General features: G+C 46.7%; 2 protein-coding genes across 3 annotated transcripts in view; both read left to right on the forward strand.

Moving 5' to 3' along the window:
• LOC112255808 (neurexin-3a-like) overlaps positions 1-17345 on the forward strand; it is a 170608-nt gene extending 153263 nt beyond the window's left edge. The window contains exon 4 of the mRNA XM_042326240.1: positions 16993-17345. Coding sequence (XP_042182174.1) covers positions 16993-17345 — 353 coding nt within the window. The remainder of the gene's footprint in view (positions 1-16992) is intronic.
• The window catches only part of LOC112264079 (neurexin-3a), a 548855-nt gene continuing 539890 nt past the window's right edge, over positions 16997-25961 (forward strand). Inside the window, exons 1-2 of one of the 2 annotated variants that reach the window (XM_042325188.1) lie at positions 16997-17294; positions 23792-23953. In XM_042325188.1, coding sequence (XP_042181122.1) covers positions 23852-23953 — 102 coding nt within the window. In that variant the 5' untranslated portion in view covers positions 16997-17294; positions 23792-23851. The remainder of the gene's footprint in view (positions 17295-23791; positions 23954-25961) is intronic. The other variant, XM_042325189.1, reaches the window with a different exon arrangement.

Raw genomic sequence — 25961 nt, forward strand, 5'->3', positions numbered from 1 at the left:
TCTCATGTATGGCCTCTCGTGTATGGCCTCTCATGTATGGCCTCTCATGTATGGTCTCTCATGTATGATCTCTCGCATATGGCCTCTCATGTATGGCCTCGTGTATGGCCTCACATGTATGGCCTCTCATGTATGGTCTCATGTATAGCCTCTCGTGTATGGCCTCTCATGTATGGTCTCTCGTGTATGGCCTCTCATGTATGGCCTCTCATGTATGGTCTCTCATGTATGGCCTCTCGTGTATGGCCTCTCATGTATGGTCTCTCGTGTATGGCCTCTCGTGTATGTCCTCTCATGTATGTCCTCTCGTGTATGGCCTCTCATGTATGGTCTCTCGTGTATGGCCTCTCGTGTATGTCCTCTCATGTATGTCCTCTTGTGTATGGCCGCTCGTGTATGGCCTCTCACGTATGGCCTCTCTGGTATGGCCTCTCATTTATAGTCTCCCATGTATGGTCTCTCGTGTTTTGCCTCTCATGTATGGTCTCTCGTGTTTTGCCTCTCATGTATTGTCTCTCGTGTTTGGCCTCTCATGTATGGCCTCTCATGTATGGCCTCTCATGTATGGTCTCTCATGTATGGCCTCTCATGTATGGCCTCTCATGCATGGCCTCTCGTGTTTGGCCTCTCATGTATGGCCTAGTGTATGGCCTCGTGTATTGCCTCTCAGGTATGGCCTCTCATGTATGGTCTCTCATGTATGGCCTCTCGTGTATGGCCTCTCGTGTGTGATCTCTCGTGTATGGCCTCTCGTGTATGTCCTCTCGTGTATGGCCGCTCGTGTATGGTCTCTCACGTATGGCCTCTCTGGTATGGCCTCTCATTTATAGTCTCCCATGTATGGTCTCTCGTGTTTTGCCTCTCATGTATTGTCTCTCGTGTTTGGCCTCTCATGTATGGCCTCGTGTTTGGCCTCGTGTATGGCCTCTCAGGTATGGCCTCTCGTGTATGGCCTCTCATGTATGGCCTCTCGTGTTTGGCCTCTCATGTATGGCCTCGTGTATGGCCTCGTGTATGGCCTCTCATGTATGGTCTCTCATGTATGGCCTCTCGTGTATGGCCTCTCGTGTATGGCCTCTGCCATATGGCCTCTCATGTATGGCCTCGTGTATGGCCTCTCATGTATGGTCTCATGTATGGCCTCTCGTGTATGGCCTCTCATGTATGGTCTCTCGTGTATGGCCTCTCATGTATGGCCTCTCATGTATGGCCTCTCATGTTTTGCCTCTCATGTATGGCCTCTCGTGTATGTCCTCTCGTGTATGTCCTCTCGAGTATGGCCGCTCGTGTATGGTCTCTCACGTATGGCCTCTCTGGTATGGCCTCTCATTTATAGTCTCCCATGTATGGTCTCTCGTGTTTTACCTCTCATGTATTGTCTCTCATGTTTGGCCTCTCATGTATGGCCTCGTGTTTGGCCTCTCATGTATGGTCTCTCATGTATGGCCTCTCGTGTTTGGCCTCTCATGTATGCCCTCGTGTTTGGCCTCGTGTATGGCCTCTCATGTATGGCCTCTCGTGTATGGCCTCTCATGTATGGCCTCTCGTGTTTTGCCTCTCATGTATTGTCTCTCGTGTTTGGCCTCTCATGTATGGCCTCTCGTGTTTGGCCTCTCATGTATGGCCTCGTGTTTGGCCTCGTGTATGGCCCCTCATGTATGGCCTCTCATGTATGGTCTCTCATGTATGGCCTCTCGTGTTTGGCCTCTCATGTATGGCCTCGTGTTTGGCCTCGTGTATGGCCTCTCGTGTATGGCCTCTCGCATATGGCCTCTCATGTATGGCCTCGTGTATGGCCTCTCATGTATGGTCTCATGTATGGCCTCTCGTGTATGGCCTCTCATGTATGGTCTCTCGTGTATGGCCTCTCATGTATGGCCTCTCATGTATGGTCTCTCATGTATGGCCTCTCGTGTATGGCCTCTCGTGTTTGGCCTCTCATGTATGGCCTCGTGTTTGGCCTCGTGTATGGCCTCTCGTGTATGGCCTCTCGCATATGGCCTCTCATGTATGGCCTCGTGTATGGCCTCTCATGTATGGTCTCATGTATGGCCTCTCGTGTATGGCCTCTCATGTATGGTCTCTCGTGTATGGCCTCTCATGTATGGCCTCTCATGTATGGTCTCTCATGTATGGCCTCTCGTGTATGGCCTCTCATGTATGGCCTCTCATGTATGGTCTCTCATGTATGATCTCTCGCATATGGCCTCTCATGTATGGCCTCGTGTATAGCCTCACATGTATGGCCTCTCATGTATGGTCTCATGTATAGCCTCTCGTGTATGGCCTCTCATGTATGGTCTCTCGTGTATGGCCTCTCATGTATGGCCTCTCATGTATGGTCTCTCATGTATGGCCTCTCGTGTATGGCCTCTCATGTATGGTCTCTCGTGTATGGCCTCTCGTGTATGTCCTCTCATGTATGTCCTCTCGTGTATGGCCTCTCATGTATGGTCTCTCGTGTATGGCCTCTCGTGTATGTCCTCTCATGTATGTCCTCTTGTGTATGGCCGCTCGTGTATGGCCTCTCACGTATGGCCTCTCTGGTATGGCCTCTCATTTATAGTCTCCCATGTATGGTCTCTCGTGTTTTGCCTCTCATGTATGGTCTCTCGTGTTTTGCCTCTCATGTATTGTCTCTCGTGTTTGGCCTCTCATGTATGGCCTCTCATGTATGGCCTCTCATGTATGGTCTCTCATGTATGGCCTCTCATGTATGGCCTCTCATGCATGGCCTCTCGTGTTTGGCCTCTCATGTATGGCCTAGTGTATGGCCTCGTGTATTGCCTCTCAGGTATGGCCTCTCATGTATGGTCTCTCATGTATGGCCTCTCGTGTATGGCCTCTCGTGTGTGATCTCTCGTGTATGGCCTCTCGTGTATGTCCTCTCGTGTATGGCCGCTCGTGTATGGTCTCTCACGTATGGCCTCTCTGTATGGCCTCTCATTTATAGTCTCCCATGTCGTGTTTGGTCTCTCGTGTTTTGGCCTCTCATGTATGGCCTCGTGTTTGGCCTCGTGTATGGCCTCTCAGGTATGGCTCTCGTGTATGGCCCTCATGTATGGCCTCTCGTGTATGGCCTCTCATGTATGGCCTGGCCTCGTGTATGGCCTCTCATGTATGGTCTCTCATGTATGGCCTCTCGTGTATGGCCTCTCGTGTATGGCCTCTGGCATATGGCCTCTCATGTATGGCCTCGTGTATGGCCTCTCATGTATGGTCTCATGTATGGCCTCTCGTGTATGGCCTCTCATGTATGGTCTCTCGTGTATCAAATCAAATCAAATCAAATTTTATTTGTCACATACACATGGTTAGCAGATGTTAATGCAGTGTAGCGAAATGCTTGTGCTTCTAGTTCCGACAACAGTAATGGTAATCTAACTAACAATTCCCAAAAAAACTACTGTCTTATACACAGTGTAAGGGGATAAAGAATATGTACATAAGGATATATGAATGAGTGATGGTACAGAGCAGCATAGGCAAGATACAGTAGATGATATGGTACAGTATATACATATGAGATAAGTATGTAAACCAAGTGGCATAGTTAAAGTGGCTAGTGATACATGTATTACATAAGGATGCAGTCGATGATATGGCAGTATCAACGTATGCATATGAGATGAACAATGTAGGGTAAGTAACATTATATAAGGTAGCATTGTTTAAAGTGGCTAGTGATATATTTACATAATTTCCCATCAATTCCCATGATTAAAGTGGCTGGAGTAGAGTCAGTGTCATTGACAGTGTGTTGGCAGTAGCCACTCAATGTTAGTGGTGGCTGTTTAACAGTCTGATGGCCTTGAGATAGAAGCTGTTTTTCAGTCTCTCGGTCCCAGCTTTGATGCACCTGTATGGCCTCGCCTTCTGGATGACAGCGGGGTGAACAGGCAGTGGCTCGGGTGGTTGATGTCCTTGATGATCTTTATGGCCTTCCTAGCATCGGGTGGTGTAGGTGTCCTGGAGGGCAGGTAGTTTGCCCCGGTGATATGCAGACCTCACTACCCTCTCATGTTGAGGGCGGTGCAGTTGCCATACCAGGCGGTGATACAGGCCAGGATCTCATGTGCATCTGTAGAAGTTTGTGAGTGCTTTTGGTGACAAGCCGAATTTCTTCAGCCTCCTGAGGTTGAAGAGGCGCTGCTGCGCCTTCCTCGATGCTGTCTGTGTGAGTGGACCAATTCAGTTTGTCTGTGATGTGTATGAACTTAAAACTTGCTACCCTCTCCACTACTGTTCCATCGATGTGGATGGGGGTGTTCCCTCTGCCTGAAGTCCACAATCATCTCCTTAGTTTTGTTGACGTTGAGTGTGAGGTTATTTTCCTGACACCACACTCCGAGGGCCCTCACCTCCTCCCTGTAGGGTCTCTCGTTGTTGGTAATCAAGCCTACCACTGTTGTGGTCCCAAACTTGATGATTGAGTTGCGTGCATGGCCACGCAGTCGTGTATGGCCTCACCCTTGTGGGGCCCCAGTGTTGAGGTCAGCGGGAGGAGATGTTGTTGCCTACCCTCACCACCTGTCAGGAAGTCCAGTACCCAGTTGCACAGGCGGGGTCGAGACCCAGGGTCTCGAGCTTGATGACGAGCTTGGAGGGTACTATGGTGTTGAATGCCGAGCTGTAGTCGATGAACAGCATTCTCACATAGGTATTCCTCTTGTCCAGATGGGTTAGGGCAGTGTGCAGTGTGGTTGAGATTGCATCGTCTGTGGACCTATTTGGGCGGTAAGCAAATTGGAGTGGGTCAAGGGTGTCAGGTAGGGTGGAGGTGATATGGTCCTTGACTAGTATCTCAAAGCACTTCATGATGACGGATGTAGTGCCGGGCGGTAGTCGTTTAGCTCAGTTACCTTAGCTTTCTTGGGAACAGGAACAATGGTGGCCTCTTGAAGCATGTGGGAACAGCAGACTGGTATAGGGATTGGTTGAATATGTCCGTAAACACACCGGCCAGCTGTATGCATGCTCTGAGGGCGCGGCTGGGGATGCCGTCTGGGCCTGCAGCCTTGCTCACGTTTAAATGTCTTACTCACTTCGGCTGCAGTGAAGGAGAGACCGCATGATTCCGTTGCAGGCCTCAGTGGCACTGTATTGTCCTCAAAGCGGGCAAAAAGTTATTTAGTCTGCCTGGGAGCAAGACATCCTGGTCCGTGACTGGGCTGGGTTTCTTCCTGTAGTCCGTGATTGATTGTAGACCCTGCCACATACCTCTTGTGTCTGAGCCGTTGAATTGAGATTCTACTTTGTCTCTGTACTGGCGCTTAGCTTGTTTGATAGCCTTGCGGAGGAATAGCTGCACTGTTTGTATTCAGTCATGTTACCAGACACCTTGCCCTGATTAAAAGCAGTGGTTGTGCCTTCAGTTTACGAATGCTGCCATCAATCCACGGTTTCTGGTTAGGGAATGGCCTCGTTGCTATGGGAACGACATCTTCAACGCACGTTCTAATGAACTGGCCTCTCAGCGTATTCGTCAATGTTGTTGTCTGACGCAATACGAAACATCTCCCAGTCCACGTGATGGAAGCAGTCTTGGAGTGTGGAGTCAGCTTGGTCGGACCAGCGTTGGACAGACCTCAGCGTGGGAGCTTCTTGTTTTAGTTTCTGTCTGTAGGCAGGGATCAACAAAATGGAGTCGTGGTCAGCTTTTCCGAAAGGGGGCGGGGCAGGGCCTTATATGCGTCGCGGAAGTTAGGTAACAATGATCCAGGGTCTTTCCACCCCTGGTTGCGCAATCAATATGCTGATAAAATTTAGGGAGTCTTGTTTTCAGATTAGCCTTGTTAAAATCCCCAGCTACAATGAATGCAGCCTCCGGATAAATCGTTTCCAGTTTGCAGAGAGTTAAATAAAGTTCGTTCAGAGCCATCGATGTGTCTGCTTGGGGGGATCTCGGCTGTGATTATAATCGAAGAGAATTCTCTTGGTAGATAATGCGGTCTACATTTGATTGTGAGGAATTCTAAATCAGGTGAACAGAAGGATTTGAGTTCCTGTATGTTTCCTTCATCACACCATGTCACGTTGGCCATAAGGCATACGCCCCCGCCCGTCTTCTTACCAGAGAGATGTTTGTTTCTGTCGGCGATGCGTGGAGAAACCCGCTGGCTGCACCGCTTCGGATTGCGTCTCTCCAGTGAGCCATGTTTCCGTGAAGCAGAGAACGTTACAGTCTCTGATGTCCCTCTGGAATGCTACCCTTGCTCGGATTTCATCAACCTTGTTGTCAAGAGACTGGACATTGGCAAGAAGAATGCTGGGGAGTGGTGCACGATGTGCCCGTCTCCGGAGTCTGACCAGAAGGCTTCGTTTCCCTCTTTTTCTGAGTCGTTTTTTTTTTTTTTTTTTTTTTGGTCGCTGCATGTGATCCACTCGGTTACACTGGTTGTAAGGCAGAACTCAGGATCCGCATCGCGAAAAAACATATTCTTGGTCGTACTGATGGTGAGTTGACGCTGATCTTATATTCAGTAGTTCTTGTCGGCTGTATGTAATGAAACCTAAGATGACCTGGGGTACTAGTGTAAGAAATAACACGTAAAAAACAAAAAACTGCATAGTTTCCTAGGAACGCGAAGCGAGGCGGCCATCTCTGTCGGCGCCGGAAGCTCATGGCCTCTCATGTATGGCCTCTCATGTATGACCTCTCATGTATGGTCTCTCGTGTATGGCCTCTCATGTATGGTCTCTCATGTATGGCCTCTCGTGTATGGCCTCTCATTTATGGTCTCTCGTGTATGGCCTCTCATATATGGTCTCTCATGTATGGCCTCTCGTGCATGGCCTCTCATGTATGGTCTCTCGTGTATGGCCTCTTGTGTATGGTCTCTCGTGTATGGCCTCTTGTGTATGGCCTCTCATGTATGGACTCTCATGTATGGCCTCTCATGTATGGTCTCTCGTGTATGGCCTCTTGTGTATGGCCTCTTGTGTATGGCCTCTTGTGTATGGCCTCTCATGTATGGCCTATCGTTAAAACAAGCTTGTATTCATTCCCCATTTCCCTTTCTACCACCAAAACAAAATGTGCCCTCGTAGTAATGTATACCACAAGTTTTCCCCCACACTAGTGTCAGACTGTATCTCACCTCCCTCCCTCTACGTAACCCCAGATTGTATCTCCCTCAGTGGGTATTTCCCAAGTTGTCTCTCCTCTCTTCCTGTCCCTTCCTTCCAACTCAGTCGTGAAGACAGTCTCTTAGCTCAGGGTGGGTTCCCTTGCTCTGCCGTGCTCATTAAGTATTGAGGAGGGAAAAACACATTGGTTAAAGGGGAAGATGGGTGACACCTGGAGGGGGTTGGAGACAATCACAAAGACAGGTGAAACAGATCAGGGAGTGACAACTTGTCTTAATTAATAATTGATCACAGGAGCCTATGAGGGGAGAAGTTATTAGGAGGTGCAGGGGTGTCCTGTGATGTCAGGTTGCCCTTCCGACCCAGAGATAAGATGTCTGGCGGGGGGGGAGTGGGAATGTTTGTTTCTGCATTGTGGGTCGTGTCTGTTTGGATAAACAGCTTGTGATTTGCTTAGTTAGGTGGACCATTGATATAATAGCATTCAACAAACTGGTGCTAACTTAAGTTTCTTCATGGGAGTCTATGGCTGTGTGCCACAGTGCCATGTCCATCACAATGGTTTATTTACTCTGTGAGGTCATGTCCTGTAAGTAGTGGAATAGTTTGCTGCTGTTTAACAACTGGAGTAATGCTAAAACATGATGTACTGGTCGACTGGAAATGGCTTCCGTCTTTGATCCTCTGAATAAAGCGGCTACAGTCTTCAGGCCTCATTTCCTCAAAAGGAATCCATTCCACAGTGAAAATGGCACTTGGCTAGAATGTGTGCCTCAGACCCAGGTCCAGTGCTGATAGGACAGAATGAGCGGAGGGTAATTTGACCCATAGAATTACATACAGGATTTCTATGATTTGACCTCACAATAGGTCAACTGTCAGGTGGAGCCTGGGTGAAACTAAACATTTGTTATACGATAATACATTCATCTGACCTGCCTGGGTCAAAAACACCTGTCAAATAGTGATTTAACTATTCCAATTCTATTGTACTGGAAAAACTACATTCAAGCGCCCCTCAAGTACAGTGGGGCAAAAAAGTATTTAGTCAGCCACCAATTGTGCAAGTTCTCCCACTTAAAAAGATGAGAGAGGCCTGTAATTTTCATCATAGGTACGTACACTTCAACTGTGGAAAATAAGTATTTGGTCACCTACAAACAAGCAAGATTTCTGGCTCTCACAGACCTGTAACTTCTTCTTTAAGAGGCTCCTCTGTCCTCCACACGTTACCTGTTTGAACTTGTTATCAGTATAAAAGACACATTTCCACAACCTCAAACAGTCACACTTCAAACTCCACTATGGCCAAGACCAAAGAGCTGTCAAAGGACACCAGAAACAAAATTGTAGACCTGCAACAGGCTGGGAAGACTGAATCTGCAATAGGTAAGCAGCTTGGTTTGAAGAAATCAACTGTGGGAGCAAATATTAGGAAATGGAAGACATACAAGACCACTGATAATATCCCTCGATCTGGGGCTCCACGCAAGATCTCACCCCGTGGGGTCAAAATGATCACAAGAACGGTGAGCAAAAATCCCAGAACCACACGGGGGGACCAAGTGAATGACCTGCAGAGAGCTGGGACCAAAGTAACAAAGCCTACCATCAGTAACATACTATGCCACCAGGGACTCAAATCCTGCAGTGCCAGACGTGTCCCCCTGCTTAAGCCAGTACATGTCCAGGCCCGTCTGAAGTTTGCTAGAGAGCATTTGGATGATCCAGAAGAAGATTGGGAGAATGTCATATGGTCAGATGAAACCAAAATATAACTTTTTGGTAAAAACTCAGCTCGTCGGGCGTGGAAAACAAAGAATACTGAGTTGCATCCAAAGGTCACCACACCTACTGTGAAGCATGGGGGTGGAAACATCATGCTTTGGGGCTGTTTTTCTGCAAAGGGACCAGGACGACTGATCTGTGTAAAGGAAAGGATGAATGGGGCCATGTATGGTGAGATTTTGAGTGAAAACCTCCTTCCATCAGCAAGGGCATTGAAGATGAAACGTGGCTGGGTCTTTCAGCATGACAATGATCCCAAACACGCCGCCCGGGCAACGAAGGAGTGGCTTCGTAAGAAGCATTTTAAGGTCTTGGAGTGGCCTAGCCAGTCTCCAGATCTCAACCCCACAGAAAATCTTTAGAGGGAGTTCAAAGTCCGTGTTGCCCTGCAACAGCCCCAAAATGTCACTGCTCTAGAGGAGATCTGCATGGAGGAATGGGCCAAAATACCAGCAACAGTGTGTAAAAACCTCGTGAAGACTTACAGAAAACGTTTGAACTCTGTCATTGCCAACAAAGGGTATATAACAAAGTATTGAGATAAACTTTTGTTATTGACCAAATACTTATTTTCCACCATAATTTGCAAATAAATTCATTAAAAATCCTACAATGTGATTTTCTGGATTTTTTTCCCCCTCATTTGTCTGTCATAGTTGAAGTGTACCTATGATGAAAATTACAGGCCTCTCTCATCTTTTTAAGTGGGAGAACTTGCACAATTGGTGGATGACTAAATACTTTTTTGCCCCACAGTATATTTAAACTAAGCAAGAAAATAAATGTCCCATTTTCAGCACCCTGTCTCAAAGATAATTCTTAAAAATCCAAATAACTTCCCAGATCTTCATTGTAAAGGGATTAACCACTTTTTCTCATGCTTGTTCAATGAACATGCAACTGTGGAAGGGTTGTTACGACACTAAGAACTTACAGATGGTAGGCAATTAAGGTCACAGTTATGAAAACTTAGGACAATAAAGAGGCCTTTCTACTGACTCTGAAAAACACCAAAAGAAAGACGCCCAGGATCCCTGCTCATCTGTGTGAATGTGCCTTAGCCATTCTGCAAGGAGGCATGAGGACTGCAGATGTGGCCAGGGCAATAAGTTGCCATGTCCATACTGTGAGACAGCGCTACAGGGAGACAGGATGGACAGCTGATCGTCCTCGCAGTGGCAGACCACGTGCAACAACACCTGCACAGGATCAGTACATCCGAACATCACACCGACGGGACTGGTACAGGATGGCAACAACAACTGCCCGATTTACACCAGGAACGCACAATCCCTCCATCAGTGCTCAGACTGTCCGCAATAGGCTGAGAGAGGCTGGACTGAGGGCTTGTAGGCCTGTTGTAAGGCAGGTACTCACCAGACATCACCGGAAACAACGTCACCTATCGGCACAAACCCACCATTGCTGAACCAGACAGGACTGGCAAAAAGTGCTCTTCTCTGACGAGTCGCGGTTTTGTTTCACCATGGGTGATGGTCGGAGTCGCGTTTAACGTTGAAGGAATGAGAGTTACAACGAGGCCTGTACTCTGGAGTGGGATTGATTTGGAGGTGGAGGGTCTGTCATGGTCTGGGTGGTGTGTCAGAGCATCATCGGACTGAGCTTGTTGTCATTGCAGGCAAACTCAATGCTGTGTGTTACAGTGAAGACATCCTCCTCCCTCATGTGGTACCCTTCCTGCAGGCTCATCCTGACATGACCCTCCAGCATGACAATGCCACCAGCCATACTGCTCGTCCTGTGTGTGATTTCCTGCAAGACAGGAATGTCAGTGTTCTGCCATGGCCAGCGAAGAGCCCAGATCTCAATCCCATTGAGCACGTCTGGAACCTGTTGGATCGGAGGGTGAGGGCTAGTGCCATTCCCCCAGAAATATCCGGGAACTTGCATGTGCCTTGGTAGAAGAGTTGCGTAACATCTCACAGCAAGAACTGGCAAATCTGATGCCGTCCATGAGGAGGAGATGCACTGCAGTACTTAATGCAGCTGGTGTCCAGATACTGACTGTAACTATTGATTTTGACCCTCCTCCCCCTTTGTTCAGGGACACATGAATCCATTTCTGTTAGTCACATGTATGTGGAACTTGTTCAGTTTATGTCTCAGTTGTTGAATCTCAAATCAAATCAAATCAAATCAAATCAAATTTTATTTGTCACATACACATGGTTAGCAGATGTTAATGCGAGTGTAGCGAAATGCTTGTGCTTCTAGTTCCGACAATGCAGTAATAACGAGCAAGTAATCTAACTAACAATTCCCAAAAAAAACTACTGTCTTATACACAGTGTAAGGGGATAAAGAATATGTACATAAGGGTATATGAATGAGTGATGGTACAGAGCAGCATAGGCAAGATACAGTAGATGATATCGAGTACAGTATATACATATGAGATAAGTATGTAAACCAAGTGGCATAGTTAAAGTGGCTAGTGATACATGTATTACATAAGGATGCAGTCGATGATATAGAGTACAGTATCAACGTATGCATATGAGATGAACAATGTAGGGTAAGTAACATTATATAAGGTAGCATTGTTTAAAGTGGCTAGTGATATATTTACATCATTTCCCATCAATTCCCATGATTAAAGTGGCTGGAGTAGAGTCAGTGTCATTGACAGTGTGTTGGCAGTAGCCACTCAATGTTAGTGGTGGCTGTTTAACAGTCTGATGGCCTTGAGATAGAAGCTGTTTTTCAGTCTCTCGGTCCCAGCTTTGATGCACCTGTACTGACCTCGCCTTCTGGATGACAGCGGGGTGAACAGGCAGTGGCTCGGGTGGTTGATGTCCTTGATGATCTTTATGGCCTTCCTGTAGCATCGGGTGGTGTAGGTGTCCTGGAGGGCAGGTAGTTTGCCCCGGTGATGCGTTGTGCAGACCTCACTACCCTCTGGAGAGCCTTACGGTTGAGGGCGGTGCAGTTGCCATACCAGGCGGTGATACAGCCCGCCAGGATGCTCTCGATTGTGCATCTGTAGAAGTTTGTGAGTGCTTTTGGTGACAAGCCGAATTTCTTCAGCCTCCTGAGGTTGAAGAGGCACTGCTGCGCCTTCCTCACGATGCTGTCTGTGTGAGTGGACCAATTCAGTTTGTCTGTGATGTGTATGCCGAGGAACTTAAAACTTGCTACCCTCTCCACTACTGTTCCATCGATGTGGATGGGGGTGTTCCCTCTGCTGTTTCCTGAAGTCCACAATCATCTCCTTAGTTTTGTTGACGTTGAGTGTGAGGTTATTTTCCTGACACCACACTCCGAGGGCCCTCACCTCCTCCCTGTAGGCCGTCTCGTCGTTGTTGGTAATCAAGCCTACCACTGTTGTGTCGTCCGCAAACTTGATGATTGAGTTGGAGGCGTGCATGGCCACGCAGTCGTGGGTGAACAGGGAGTACAGGAGAGGGCTCAGAACGCACCCTTGTGGGGCCCCAGTGTTGAGGATCAGCGGGGAGGAGATGTTGTTGCCTACCCTCACCGCCTGGGGGCGGCCCGTCAGGAAGTCCAGTACCCAGTTGCACAGGGCGGGGTCGAGACCCAGGGTCTCGAGCTTGATGACGAGCTTGGAGGGTACTATGGTGTTGAATGCCGAGCTGTAGTCGATGAACAGCATTCTCACATAGGTATTCCTCTTGTCCAGATGGGTTAGGGCAGTGTGCAGTGTGGTTGAGATTGCATCGTCTGTGGACCTATTTGGGCGGTAAGCAAATTGGAGTGGGTCAAGGGTGTCAGGTAGGGTGGAGGTGATATGGTCCTTGACTAGTCTCTCAAAGCACTTCATGATGACGGATGTGAGTGCTACGGGGGCGGTAGTCGTTTAGCTCAGTTACCTTAGCTTTCTTGGGAACAGGAACAATGGTGGCCCTCTTGAAGCATGTGGGAACAGCAGACTGGTATAGGGATTGATTGAATATGTCCGTAAACACACCGGCCAGCTGGTCTGCGCATGCTCTGAGGGCGCGGCTGGGGATGCCGTCTGGGCCTGCAGCCTTGCGAGGGTTAACACGTTTAAATGTCTTACTCACTTCGGCTGCAGTGAAGGAGAGACCGCATGTTTCCGTTGCAGGCCGTGTCAGTGGCACTGTATTGTCCTCAAAGCGGGCAAAAAGTTATTTAGTCTGCCTGGGAGCAAGACATCCTGGTCCGTGACTGGGCTGGGTTTCTTCCTGTAGTCCGTGATTGACTGTAGACCCTGCCACATACCTCTTGTGTCTGAGCCGTTGAATTGAGATTCTACTTTGTCTCTGTACTGGCGATTAGCTTGTTTGATAGCCTTGCGGAGGGAATAGCTGCACTGTTTGTATTCAGTCATGTTACCAGACACCTTGCCCTGATTAAAAGCAGTGGTTCGTGCCTTCAGTTTCACACGAATGCTGCCATCAATCCACGGTTTCTGGTTAGGGAATGTTTTAATCGTTGCTATGGGAACGACATCTTCAACGCACGTTCTAATGAACTCGCACACCGTATCAGCGTATTCGTCAATGTTGTTGTCTGACGCAATACGAAACATCTCCCAGTCCACGTGATGGAAGCAGTCTTGGAGTGTGGAGTCAGCTTGGTCTGACCAGCGTTGGACAGACCTCAGCGTGGGAGCTTCTTGTTTTAGTTTCTGTCTGTAGGCAGGGATCAACAAAATGGAGTCGTGGTCAGCTTTTCCGAAAGGGGGCGGGGCAGGGCCTTATATGCGTCGCGGAAGTTAGAGTAACAATGATCCAGGGTCTTTCCACCCCTGGTTGCGCAATCGATATGCTGATAAAATTTAGGGAGTCTTGTTTTCAGATTAGCCTTGTTAAAATCCCCAGCTACAATGAATGCAGCCTCCGGATAAATCGTTTCCAGTTTGCAGAGAGTTAAATAAAGTTCGTTCAGAGCCATCGATGTGTCTGCTTGGGGGATATATACGGCTGTGATTATAATCGAAGAGAATTCTCTTGGTAGATAATGCGGTCTACATTTGATTGTGAGGAATTCTAAATCAGGTGAACAGAAGGATTTGAGTTCCTGTATGTTTCTTTCATCACACCATGTCACGTTGGCCATAAGGCATACGCCCCCGCCCGTCTTCTTACCAGAAAGATGTTTGTTTCTGTCGGCGCGATGCGTGGAGAAACCCGCTGGCTGCACAACTTCGGATTGCGTCTCTCCAGTTAGCCATGTTTCCGTGAAGCAGAGAACGTTACAGTCTCTGATGTCCCTCTGGAATGCTACCCTTGCTCGGATTTCATCAACCTTGTTGTCAAGAGACTGGACATTGGCAAGAAGAATGCTAGGGAGTGGTGCACGATGTGCCCGTCTCCGGAGTCTGACCAGAAGACCGCTTCGTTTCCCTCTTTTTCTGAGTCGTTTTTTTTTTGGTCGCTGCATGTGATCCACTCCGTTACACTGGTTGTAAGGCAGAACACAGGATCCGCATCGCGAAAAACATATTCTTGGTCGTACTGATGGTGAGTTGACGCTGATCTTATATTCAGTAGTTCTTCTCGGCTGTATGTAAAGAAACCTAAGATGACCTGGGGTACTAGTGTAAGAAATAACACGTAAAAAAACAAAAAACTGCATAGTTTCCTAGGAACGCGAAGCGAGGCGGCCATCTCTGTCGGCGCCGGAAGTACAATCTTGTTATGTTCAAACAAATATTTACACATGTTAAGTTTGCTGAAAACAAACGCAGTTGACAGTGAGAGGACAGTTATTTTTTTGGTGAGTTTATATATATATATATATATATATATATATCAAGAATATATATGTATTTTTCCAATATACTTGAGCTGCACTTGAATGTAGTTTTTATAATACAATAGAACTGGAAAAGTCTCAACTCCAAGTTGAATTACTCTTTGACATGTGTTTTTGACCCAGGCAGGCCAGATGAATATAATGTATTATCTTTGGCAAATGTTTAGTTTCACCCAGGCTCCACCTGACAGTTGACCTATTGTGATGTCAAATCATAGAAATCATGTATGTAATTCTATGGGTCAAATGGCCCTCCGCTCATTCTGTCCTATCAGCACTGGACCTGGGTCTGAGGCACACATTCTAGCCAAATGCCATTTCCACTGTGGAATGGATTCCTTTTAAGGAAATGAGGCCTGAAGACTGTAGCCGCTTTATTCAGAGGATCAAAGACGGAAGCCATTTCCAGTCGACCAGGGCCTTATTGAGTATGCAGAGAACATGTTGTAGCCCCGAGCCAGAGAGGGAGTGGAGCGGCTAGCGCTGGCTGTCTGGCTCTGATATATTCCGCCTGGCGATGGCTAAACCCACACACTCCCCAGCATCACTCCACTTTGCCGACAGAGAGCTAATTGAAGATGATCTCACAGATAAGTGCTCCAGACGGCACTCTTTTCCCTCCCTCCCTCCCTCCCTCCCTCCCTCCCTCCCTCCCTCCCTCCCTCCCTCCCTCCCTCCCTCCCCCTCCCTCCCTCCCTCCCTCCCTCCCTCCCTCCCTCCCTCCCTCCCTCCCTCCCTCCTCACCCTCTTTCTTTCTTACTCACTAGCCATTCACTCTCTTCTATTGTCTCATTCCCTGTCTTCTGTCATTCTCTCCATATGTTACTCCCCTCTCTCTGTCTACTCTCTCTGTCCCCTCTCGCTGTCTTTCTCTCTTTTGCCAAGGCCCGAATGTGTTCAACAATGTTCATATCCTTGATGCTCCCTCTACTCTCTTTTTCTCTCTCTCTCTCTCTCGCTCCTTCTCCCTCTCTCTCTCTCTCACTCCTTTTCTCTCTCTCTCTCTCTCTCTCTCTCTCTCTCTCTTCTCTCTCTCTCTCTCTCTCTCTCTCCTCTCTCTCTCTCGCTCCTTCTCCCTCTCTCTCTCTCTCGCTCCTTCTCCTCTCTCTCTCCCTCTCTCGCTCCTTCTCTCTCTCTCTCGCTCCTTCTCTTCTCCTCTCTCCTCTCTCTCTCTCTCTCTCTCTCGCTCCTTCTCTCTCTCCCTCTCTCCTCTCTCTCTCTCCCTCTCTCGCTCCTTCTCCCCTCTCTCTCTCTCTCTCTCGCTCCTTCTCTCTCTCCCTCTCTCGCTCCTCTCTCTCTCTCCCTCCCTCCCTCGCTCCTCTCTCTCTCTCCCTCTCTCTCCTCTCTCTCTCCCTCTCTCGCTCCTTCTCTCTCTCCCTCTCTCTCCCTCTCTCTCTCCTCTCTCTCTCTCCCTCTCTCGCTCCTTCTCTCTCTCTCTCCCTCTCTTCTCTCTCTCTCTCCTTCTCTCTCTCCCTCTCTCTCTCTCTCTCTCTCCCTCTCTCGCTCCTTCTCTCTCTCCCTCTCTCTCCTCTCTCTCTCTCCCTCTCTCTCTCCTCTCTCTCTCGCATTCTCTCTCTCCCTCTCTCTCTCCTCTCTCTCTCTCCCTCTCTCTCTCTCTCTCCCTCTCTCTCTCTCTCCCTCTCTCTCTCCTCTCTCTCTCTCCCTCTCTCGCTCCTTCTCTCTCTCCCCTCTCTCTCCTCTCTCTCTCTCCCTCTTTCGCTCCTTCTCTCTCTCTCTCCCTCTCTTCTCTCTCTCTCCTTCTCTCTCTCCCTCTCTCTCTCCTCTCTCTCTCTCCTTCTCTCTCTCCCTCTCTCTCTCCCTCTCTCGCTCCTTCTCTCTCTCTCTCCCTCTCTCTCTCCCTCTCTCGCTCCTTCTCTCTCCTCTCTCTCCTCTCTCTCTCTCCCTCTCTCGCTCCTCTTTTTTATCTCCTTCCTTCCATCTAATTTAAAGCATAACCCTTTATCACATTCCTGCCATTTCACAGGATATACCAATTCCAGATGCAAAATTAGCCTTCCGATAATGTTTGACGATAGCTATGCCTGACACGCCCTTTCTCCAAATGTTATATTTAATTGTCATGCTGCACTGAAACTCAGTCTATCCTGTATCTTCTCAGTATTATTCGTGTCTGTTATTCTCATTTTTTGCCTGACTAAGTATATGCTGGGGTTGCTTTTATTGTGTCTTGACTACATCTTTAAATGTCCTAGATTTCTGGAGAGTCTTCATGCTATAACATCTCTAGTTTCTCTGTTGTGTTTTCTATATTAGGTTCTAACCTCTCCCTCCCTTTTCCTCTTTGGTTTATCTTTGGTTGGGTTCTAACACCTGTTCTCTGTTCCATTGCAGTGCGGGAGGAGAATGTGGCCACGTTCCGCGGCTCTGAGTACTTCTGCTACGACTTGTCCCAGAACCCTATCCAGTCCTCCAGCGACGAGATCACGCTCTCCTTCAAGACGTGGCAGCGCAATGGCCTGATCCTCCACACGGGGAAGTCTGCTGACTACGTCAACCTGGCCCTGAAGGACGGAGCCGTGTCCCTGGTCATCAACCTGGGCTCCGGGGCCTTCGAGGCCATCGTGGAGCCTGTCAACGGGAAGTTCAATGACAATGCCTGGCACGACGTCAAGGTTACGCGCAACCTCAGACAGGTAATAGTGGCTAGGGAGGGTGAGACAGGTAATAGTGGCTCGGGAGGGTGAGACAGGTAATAGTGGCTAGGGAGGGTGAGACAGGTAATTGTTGCTAGGGAAGGTGAGACAGGTAATAGTGGCTCGGAGGGTGAGACAGGTAATTGTTGCTAGGGAAGGTGAGACAGGTAATAGTGGCTCGGAGTGTGAGACAGGTAATAGTGGCTCGGAGGGTGAGACAGGTAATAGTGGCTCGGGAGGGTGAGACAGGTAATAGTGGCTCGGAGGGTGAGACAGGTAATAGTGGCTAGGGAGGGTGAGACAGGTAATAGTGGATCGGAGGGTGAGACAGGTAATAGTGGCTCGGGAGGGTGAGACAGGTAATAGTGGCTCAGAGGGTGAGACAGGTAATTGTTGCTAGGGAGGGTGAGACAGGTAATTGTTGCTAGGGAGGGTGAGACAGGTAATAGTGGCTCGGAGGGTGAGACAGGTAATTGTTGCTAGGGAAGGTGAGACAGGTGATAGTGGCTTGGAGGGTGAGACAGGTAATAGTGGCTCGGAGGGTGAGACAGGTAATTGTTGCTAGGGAAGGTGAGACAGGTAATAGTGGCTCGGGAGGGTGAGAGAGTGGCTCGGGAGGTGAGACAGGTAATAGTGGCTCGGAGGGTGAGACAGGTAATTTTTGCTAGGGAAGGTGAGACAGGTAATAGTGGCTCGGAGGGTGAGACAGGTAATCGTGTCTCGTGAGGGTGAGACAGGTAATAGTGGCTCGGGAGGGTGAGACAGGTAATAGTACCTCGGAGGGTGAGACAGGTAATTGTGTCTCGGGAGGGTGAGACGGGTAATAGTGGCTCGGAGGGTGAGACAGGTAATTGTGTCTCGGGAGGGTGAGACAGGTAATAGTGTCTTGGGTTCAGTTCCTAAATAGTTTTTATTGAGCGTCATACATCATACATCGTCATACATCTCCTGTTCTTTTACTTTGTTGATCATAGGTGGAAAAGTTCACAAGAATTCCTACATTTCGTTTGATTTAGTTTTCTTCTTCTTAAGACTCTCTATATTTTTAATCGCACTATGCAATTACTGTTTACTAAAAACATTGTTTATTTTCTGCCTACTTTGACTTACTTTCCCGTATTCATTTTCTCCATATTTCCTGAATTCCAAGCGCACCAATTTTCTGTCACATTTCCCTCTGTCCATCAAGGCTCACTGTTGGCCTCTGTGAGCAGAACTCCCCACTATTCTCTGTCTCTCTCTTTCTCTCTCTCTCTCTCTCTCTCTCTCTCTCTCTCTCTCTCTCTCTCTCTCTATCTCTCTCTCTCTCTCTGTCTGTCTCTCTCTGTCTCTCTCTCTCTCTGTCTCTCTCTCTCTCTCTGTCTCTCTCTCAATTCAATTCAAGGGCTTTATTGGCATGGGAAACATGTGTTAACATTGCCAAAGCAAGTGAGGTAGACAACATACAAAGTGAATATATAAAGTGAAAAACAACAAAAATTAACAGTAAACATCACACATACAGAAGTTTCAAAACAATAAAGACATTACAAATGTCATATATATATATATACAGTGTTTTAACAATGTACAAATGGTAAAGGACATAAGATAAAATATAAAATAAATAAGCATAGATATGGGTTGTATTTACAATGGTGTGTGTTCTTCACTGGTTGCTCTTTTCTCGTGGCAACAGGTCACAAATCTTGCTGCTGTGATGGCACACTCTCTGTCTCTGTCTCTGTCTCTGTCTCTGTCTCTGTCTCTGTCTCTGTCTCTGTCTCTGTCTCTCTCTCTCTTTGTCTCTCTCTCTCTCTCTCTCTCTCTGTCTCTGTCTCTCTCTCTCTCTCTCTCTCTCTCTCTCTCTCTCTCTCTCTCTCTCTCTCTCTCTGTCTCTCTCTCTGTCTCTGTCTCTGTCTCTGTCTCTCTCTCTGTCTCTGTCTCTCTCTGTCTCTGTCTCTCTCTCTCTCTCTCTCTCTCTCTCTCTCTCTCTCTCTCTCTCTCTCCCAGAAGCCATCACACATTTGATGTGTTCAGGAGACTGCTTCTCTCTCTCTCACTCTCTCTCTCTATTTCTCCCTGATCGTGGCTGCTGGCAGAGGGAAGCTCCAGTCAACCACAATGGCTCCTGTTTACTCTAGACTGATCTCAGTTCAGCTGTAAAATTGCCCAGAAATCCACATTCTGAAATATGCTAATAGTCAAGGTCTTGTTCCCTTTCACCTCCTCAGTGAGAGTGGATGGAGGGAGGTTTCTGGCTCTAGGTGAGGGGCCAAAGATAGACTAGGACAATGGATTTCAACTATGAGATGTAAGGAATTTGGAGTTAGATTATAATTTGTAACAATTTTAATTTAGACTGTATTTTGTAAAATACATTAACGACAGATGTTGTTTTTGACATTTCATTTTAAATATTTTTATATTACTATGACTAAGGTTCATCCCTCTACCTATGGAATAGTTTGGAATTACACATTGAGTTATAGTCCATAGACTATCCCCCAGTCTTTCTCTTTCTCAATCACTCTCTCTCTGGCTTATCTCCCTGGGAACAAGCTTTTGTAGAAAATGACATCTAACTACTCATGGAATGAATCATTGTCCTACTGACCGTTGCCAAACCAGCTATTGTACTAACACCCAATCCAAAGTCTTCATCATCCTTTATTCATATTGTTTATTTTTTTATTAATTAACAACCCCTCTGGTTCACTTTATATTTTCATTTCTTCCCCCCTTTTCCTCAAAGCAATCAGGCATTGGACACGCTATGGTAAACAAACTCCATTGTCTGGTATACAGTGCCTTGCGAAAGTATTCGGCCCCCTTGAACTTTGCGACCTTTTGCCACATTTCAGGCTTCAAACATAAAGATATAAAACTGTATTTTTTTATGAAGAATCAACAACAAGTGGGACACAATCATGAAGTGGAACGACATTTATTGGATATTTCAAACTTTTTTAACAAATCAAAAACTGAAAAATTGGACGTGCAAAATTATTCAGCCCCCTTAAGTTAATACTTTGTAGCGCCACCTTTTGCTGCGATTACAGCTGTAAGTCGCTTGGGGTATGTCTCTATCAGTTTTGCACATCGAGAGACTGAAATTTTTTCCCATTCCTCCTTGCAAAACAACTCAAGCTCAGTGAGGTTGGATGGAGAGCATTTGTGAACAGCTGTTTTCAGTTCTTTCCACAGATTCTCGATTGGATTCAGGTCTGGACTTTGACTTGGCCATTCTAACACCGGGATATGTTTATTTTTGAACCATTCCATTGTAGATTTTGCTTTATGATTTGGATCATTGTCTTGTTGGAAGACAAATCTCCGTCCCAGTCTCAGGTCTTTGGCAGACTCCATCAGGTTTTCTTCCAGAATGGTCCTGTATTTGGCTCCATCCATCTTCCCATCAATTTTAACCATCTTCCCTGTCCCTGCTGAAGAAAAGCAGGCCCAAACCATGATGCTGCCACCACCATGTTTGACAGTGGGGATGGTGTGTTCAGGGTGATGAGCTGTGTTGCTTTTACGCCAAACATAACGTTTTGCATTGTTGCCAAAAAGTTCAATTTTGATTTCATCTGACCAGAGCACCTTCTTCCACATGTTTGGTGTGTCTCCCAGGTGGCTTGTGGCAAACTTTAAACTACACATTTTATGGATATCTTTAAGAAATGGCTTTCTTCTTGCCACTCTTCCATAAAGGCCAGATTTGTGCAATATACGACTGATTGTTGTCCTATGGACAGAGTCTCCCACCTCAGCTGTAGATCTCTGCAGTTCATCCAGAGTGATCATGGGCCTCTTGGCTGCATCTCTGATCAGTCTTCTCCTTGTATGAGCTGAAATTTTAGAGAGACGGCCAGGTCTTGGTAGATTTGCAGTGGTCTGATACTCCTTCCATTTCAATATTATCGCTTGCACAGTGCTCCTTGGGATGTTTAAAGCTTGGGAAATATTTTTGTATCCAAATCCGGCTTTAAACTTCTTCACAACAGTATCTCGGACCTGCCTGGTGTGTTCCTTGTTCTTCATGATGCTCTCTGCGCTTTTAACGGACCTCTGAGACTATCACAGTGCAGGTGCATTTATACGGAGACTTGATTACACACAGGTGGATTGTATTTATCATCATTAGTCATTTAGGTCAACATTGGATCATTCAGAGATCCTCACTGAACTTCTGGAGAGAGTTTGCTGCACTGAAAGTAAAGGGGCTGAATAATTTTGCACGCCCAATTTTTCAGTTTTTAATTTGTTAAAAAAGTTTGAAATATCCAATAAATGTCGTTCCACTTCATGATTGTGTCCCACTTCTTGTTGATTCTTCACCAAAAAATACAGTTTTATATCTTTATGTTTGAAGCCTGAAATGTGGCAAAAGGTCGCAAAGTTCAAGGGGGCCGAATACTTTCGCAAGGCACTGTATATCATTCCTATTTTCCTTTGGGGTTTTCTGTGTTCTCCTTCCTTCCTCCTCCCCCTCCCCCTCCCCCTTTATTCCCTACCTTTCTTCCTTCCCCCTCTTACCTCCCCCTCTATTCCCTCTTCCCCCTCTTTATTCCCTCCCTTTCTTCCTTCCCCTCCTTCCCTCCCCTCTTTATTTCCCCTCTTCCCTCCCCCCTCTTTATTCCCTCCCTTTCTTCCTTCCCTCCCCCCTCTTTATTCCCTCCCATTCTTCCTTCCCATCTCCCCCTCTTTATTCCCTCCTTTCTTCCTTCCCCCTCTTCCCTCCCCTCCCCCTCTTTATTCCCTCCCTTTCTTCCTTCCCATCGTCCCTCCCCCTCTTTATTCCCTCCCTTTCTTCCCTTCCTTCATTCCCTTCTTCCCTCCCCTCTTCCCTCCCTTTCTTCCTTCCCCTCTTCCCTCCCCTCTTCCCTCCCTTCTTCCTTCCCCTTCCTTCCCCTCTTCCCTCCCCCTCTTTATTCCCTCCCTTTCTTCCTTCCCCTCTTCCTTCTCCTCTTCCTTCTTTTTTATGATTCTTCATTCTAGACACCATTCTCAACAAAATTGGAAATGTGTTTGGTATTTCTTGGCTTTCTTCATATTTGATTTCCTCCCCTGTGTCACACCCTGACCATGTGATCTGTGTGTGTGATCTGAGTGGGCATTCTATGTTGGATGTCTTGTTTGTCTATTTCTATGTCTGGCCTGATATGGTTCTCAATCAGAGGCAAGTGTTAGTCATTGTCTCTGATTGGGAACCATATTTAGGTAGCCTGGGTTTCACTGTGTGTTTGTGGGTGATTGTTCCTGTCTCTGTGTTTTGCACCAGACAGGGCTGTTTTTGGTTTTCCATGTTTATTGTTTTGTAGTGTTTGTGTTTATCTTTGTTTTATTAAACATGAATCAATATAATCACGCTGCGTTTTGGTCCGCCTCTACTTCACCTAAAGAAAACCATTACACCCTGTCCCTCCCTCTCTCTTTCATCTTCCTGTTTCTCGCAATAACTTCTCTCCTCCTTCCTTTCTGCTTTTCTACAACTTCTTCCCCTCTTCCAAAGCCCTCCAGACCTAGTCTTTCTTTAGGGATATACTGTTTGACTAAAGCCTCAATGCATTCCCTATCCTTTGGCTGATGACTGTTGACCAAACTGCCAGCAACTTTTCCACAACTACAACAAAATAGGAAAGGAAAACCCCAAACGTCACCAGTGGGAGCTTGTTTCCAATAGACAGTGGTGGATGACATGCCCAAACCTCTCCCCCCTCCCTCCATTCTCACACCATTCTCATCCTTTGCTTTCCTGAAAACCTACCTAACACCCAACTCTCACCTGCCATTCAAGGTGTCATTTGCGTGCACTGCATGTTAGTGTGGTGATTGTGACGCTACACCTGCCTTGAAACCCCCCTCTCATGGCTTTTGGTGTGGTCTGAGTGTGTCCTGCTTGGCCTTTGGTATGTTCCATCCAGCTGACTTAGAGCGGTGGGCCTCACTTTGTGTTTGCATCCCCATTCACTCAACTTATTTTGTATTTAGACAGTATCTCACTGCAATATGGATATGATATTTAATACTCCTTGTGTGTGTGGAACTAGCCGCACATCTCTATACTTGTCAATGTCTCAATAAACCACGTATCAGTTGAACTCAAACTAAAACAAGCACAATCAATTTGTCCTTGGTGTTGTTGGCATCTTACTTACCCATTCAAACCTAACCAAAATCCCCTAAGAAATCACATATTCTAACCTGCATTCAAAGTTAAAGAAAATATACTGCTGATATATAATCTCTACCTGACCTTGTTGAACCTAAGAGTTGAAGTATGTGACATAATCAATGAGGAATCCAGTGACACGGTCCTGGTTTTGGGACTGGGCCACACACCTGAAGCCTTTACTCTATAGAGCGAGCATAACCAAAACACAACTGAGACAATATCCAGACAAAAAAAACACTAACAAACGTATTCCCTGGTACATAAGAGGAACCCAATTCCTAACCAACCCCAAGATGGTCATGAGTGGACTTTCTCCTTCCTGGTTCTTCCCGTTGTCTAGGTGACGTTATCGGTTGACGGCATCCTGACGACCACGGGCTACACCCAGGAGGACTACACCATGCTGGGATCCGATGACTTCTTCTACGTGGGTGGAAGCCCCAGTACCGCCGACCTGCCTGGGTCTCCTGTCAGCAACAACTTCATGGGCTGCCTCAAAGAGGTGAGACTGCTGCAGTATGTACCTTTTAGATTTGAAAAGGCAGAGGCTGTGAGTGAGTGAGACTGCTGCAGTATGTACCTTTTAGATTTGAAAAGGCAGAGGCTGTGAGTGAGTGAGTGAGTGAGTGAGTGAGTGAGTGAGTGAGTGAGTGAGACTGCTGGCAGTATGTACCTTTTAGATTTGAAAAGGCAGAGGCTGTGAGTGAGTGAGTGAGACTGCTGGCAGTATGTACCTTTTAGATTTGAAAAGGCAGAGGTTGTGAGTGAGTGAGACTGCTGGCAGTATGTACCTTTTAGATTTGAAAAGGCAGAGGCTGTGAGTGAGTGGAGTGAGACTGCTGGCAGTATGTACCTTTTAGATTTGAAAAGGCAGAGGCTGTGAGTGAGTGAGACTGCTGCAGTATGTACCTTTTAGATTTGAAAAGGCAGAGGCTGTGAGTGAGTGAGACTGCTGCAGTATGTACCTTTTAGATTTGAAAAGGCAGAGGCTGTGAGTGAGTGAGACTGCTGCAGTATGTACCTTTTAGATTTGAAAAGGCAGAGGCTGTGAGTGAGTGAGACTGCTGGCAGTATGTACCTTTTAGATTTGAAAAGGAAAAGGCGCAAACACTCGCTCACCATTGCGAAAACATATTGCTGCTTAACGAAATTCGTTATTGAAAAGGAAATGGAAAAGCTGCACCTTTTCCATTTCAATGATTATCAAATTGTTTGGTTGCTCCTCGACTCCAGATGGTTGAGCCTTTTTCCATGTCTACATTTCCATTTGATTAATTTAGCAGAATCTCTTAGAGACCAGTGTTTCTAAAATGGTTGGTCAGGACTATCTTGTCCAACGGGACAAGGTAGTCCTGAAGGTTGGGGACTGATACTATGCAACACTGTGTGTTCGCTAAAAGGTTACTTGTAAAAAGAGAGCATTTTGCAATGTGTATTATGCTCTGTGGGTCTCATGAAATCAAGACTGAATTCAATAAAGCCCATCTGGTTTTGAAGAAGGGAGACACAAACTTTCAAAATCTTCTTGGAGCCGTCTGATCAAATTCACAGTGGTTATACCACCGACATCAAACTGTTGCAGGGGTATTTCATTTTGTTTTTTAATTGTTGGTAAATAATTTGTTTGCGTCTGAGGACGTCTAGCAGTGGCTTGGTTGCAGAGGCTCGGGTGAAGAGATGGACTGGGATTGGTTGACTGGGTCAAACGTGACAAAAGGAAGCAGAGGGACTGATTAGATGCTGATGTAGCGTGGTTCGTTCTGTGTTGTGTACTTTTAATTAGGACGCTGCCACAACTGGAGGTCTGCTCGTTGAATTATTTTTATTTGCCCTGCACACGAAGAGACAACACACATTTTGTTTAGCCCTTGGCACAGTCCTAGCTCTCAGGAACCTTGCTAGCCGAAGGTCAGGCAAAAGAGCGCAAGGAAATAACAGATGCTGTGTGCACACATTCAGTGCACAACAGCACACCATACAATACAAGTAAAATGATACAGAACATCATTTTGACAAAATAAAAGACATACCTGCACACGAAGAGACAACACACAATATGTTAACCCTTGGCGCAGTCATAGCTCTCAGGCATCTGTGCAATCACATGGACACTCACTCAAACACTGTCCAAAGTACTCACAAGTTACAATAGATACCCTAGTTAGCAAGCTTGGTGAAACTTGTTAACATAAACCTTTATATTATCCACATTGTTACACACTTATGTTTGCATAACAGCACATTGTGTATCATTACCACGTTATTTTATTTAACAATTTCGGAGCCAAGGACAACATAACTTGCTATACCGAAGGTCAGGCAAAAGAGAACAATAAGGGGGTATGGAAATACAGATAACCCGCGATGGGCCAAACCAAAATATACAAAACTTTTACAATCACATGTATGTACAATATTGACATGAAAAAGTGTTTTTACACCAAAGAATAACATTAGCTATGCAGCTGTAAATAAATAAAAAACACACTGAATTATTATTATTATTAAAT

The sequence above is a fragment of the Oncorhynchus tshawytscha genome, linkage group LG08 (assembly GCF_018296145.1).
Source record: "Oncorhynchus tshawytscha isolate Ot180627B linkage group LG08, Otsh_v2.0, whole genome shotgun sequence".
NCBI lineage: Eukaryota > Metazoa > Chordata > Actinopteri > Salmoniformes > Salmonidae > Oncorhynchus > Oncorhynchus tshawytscha.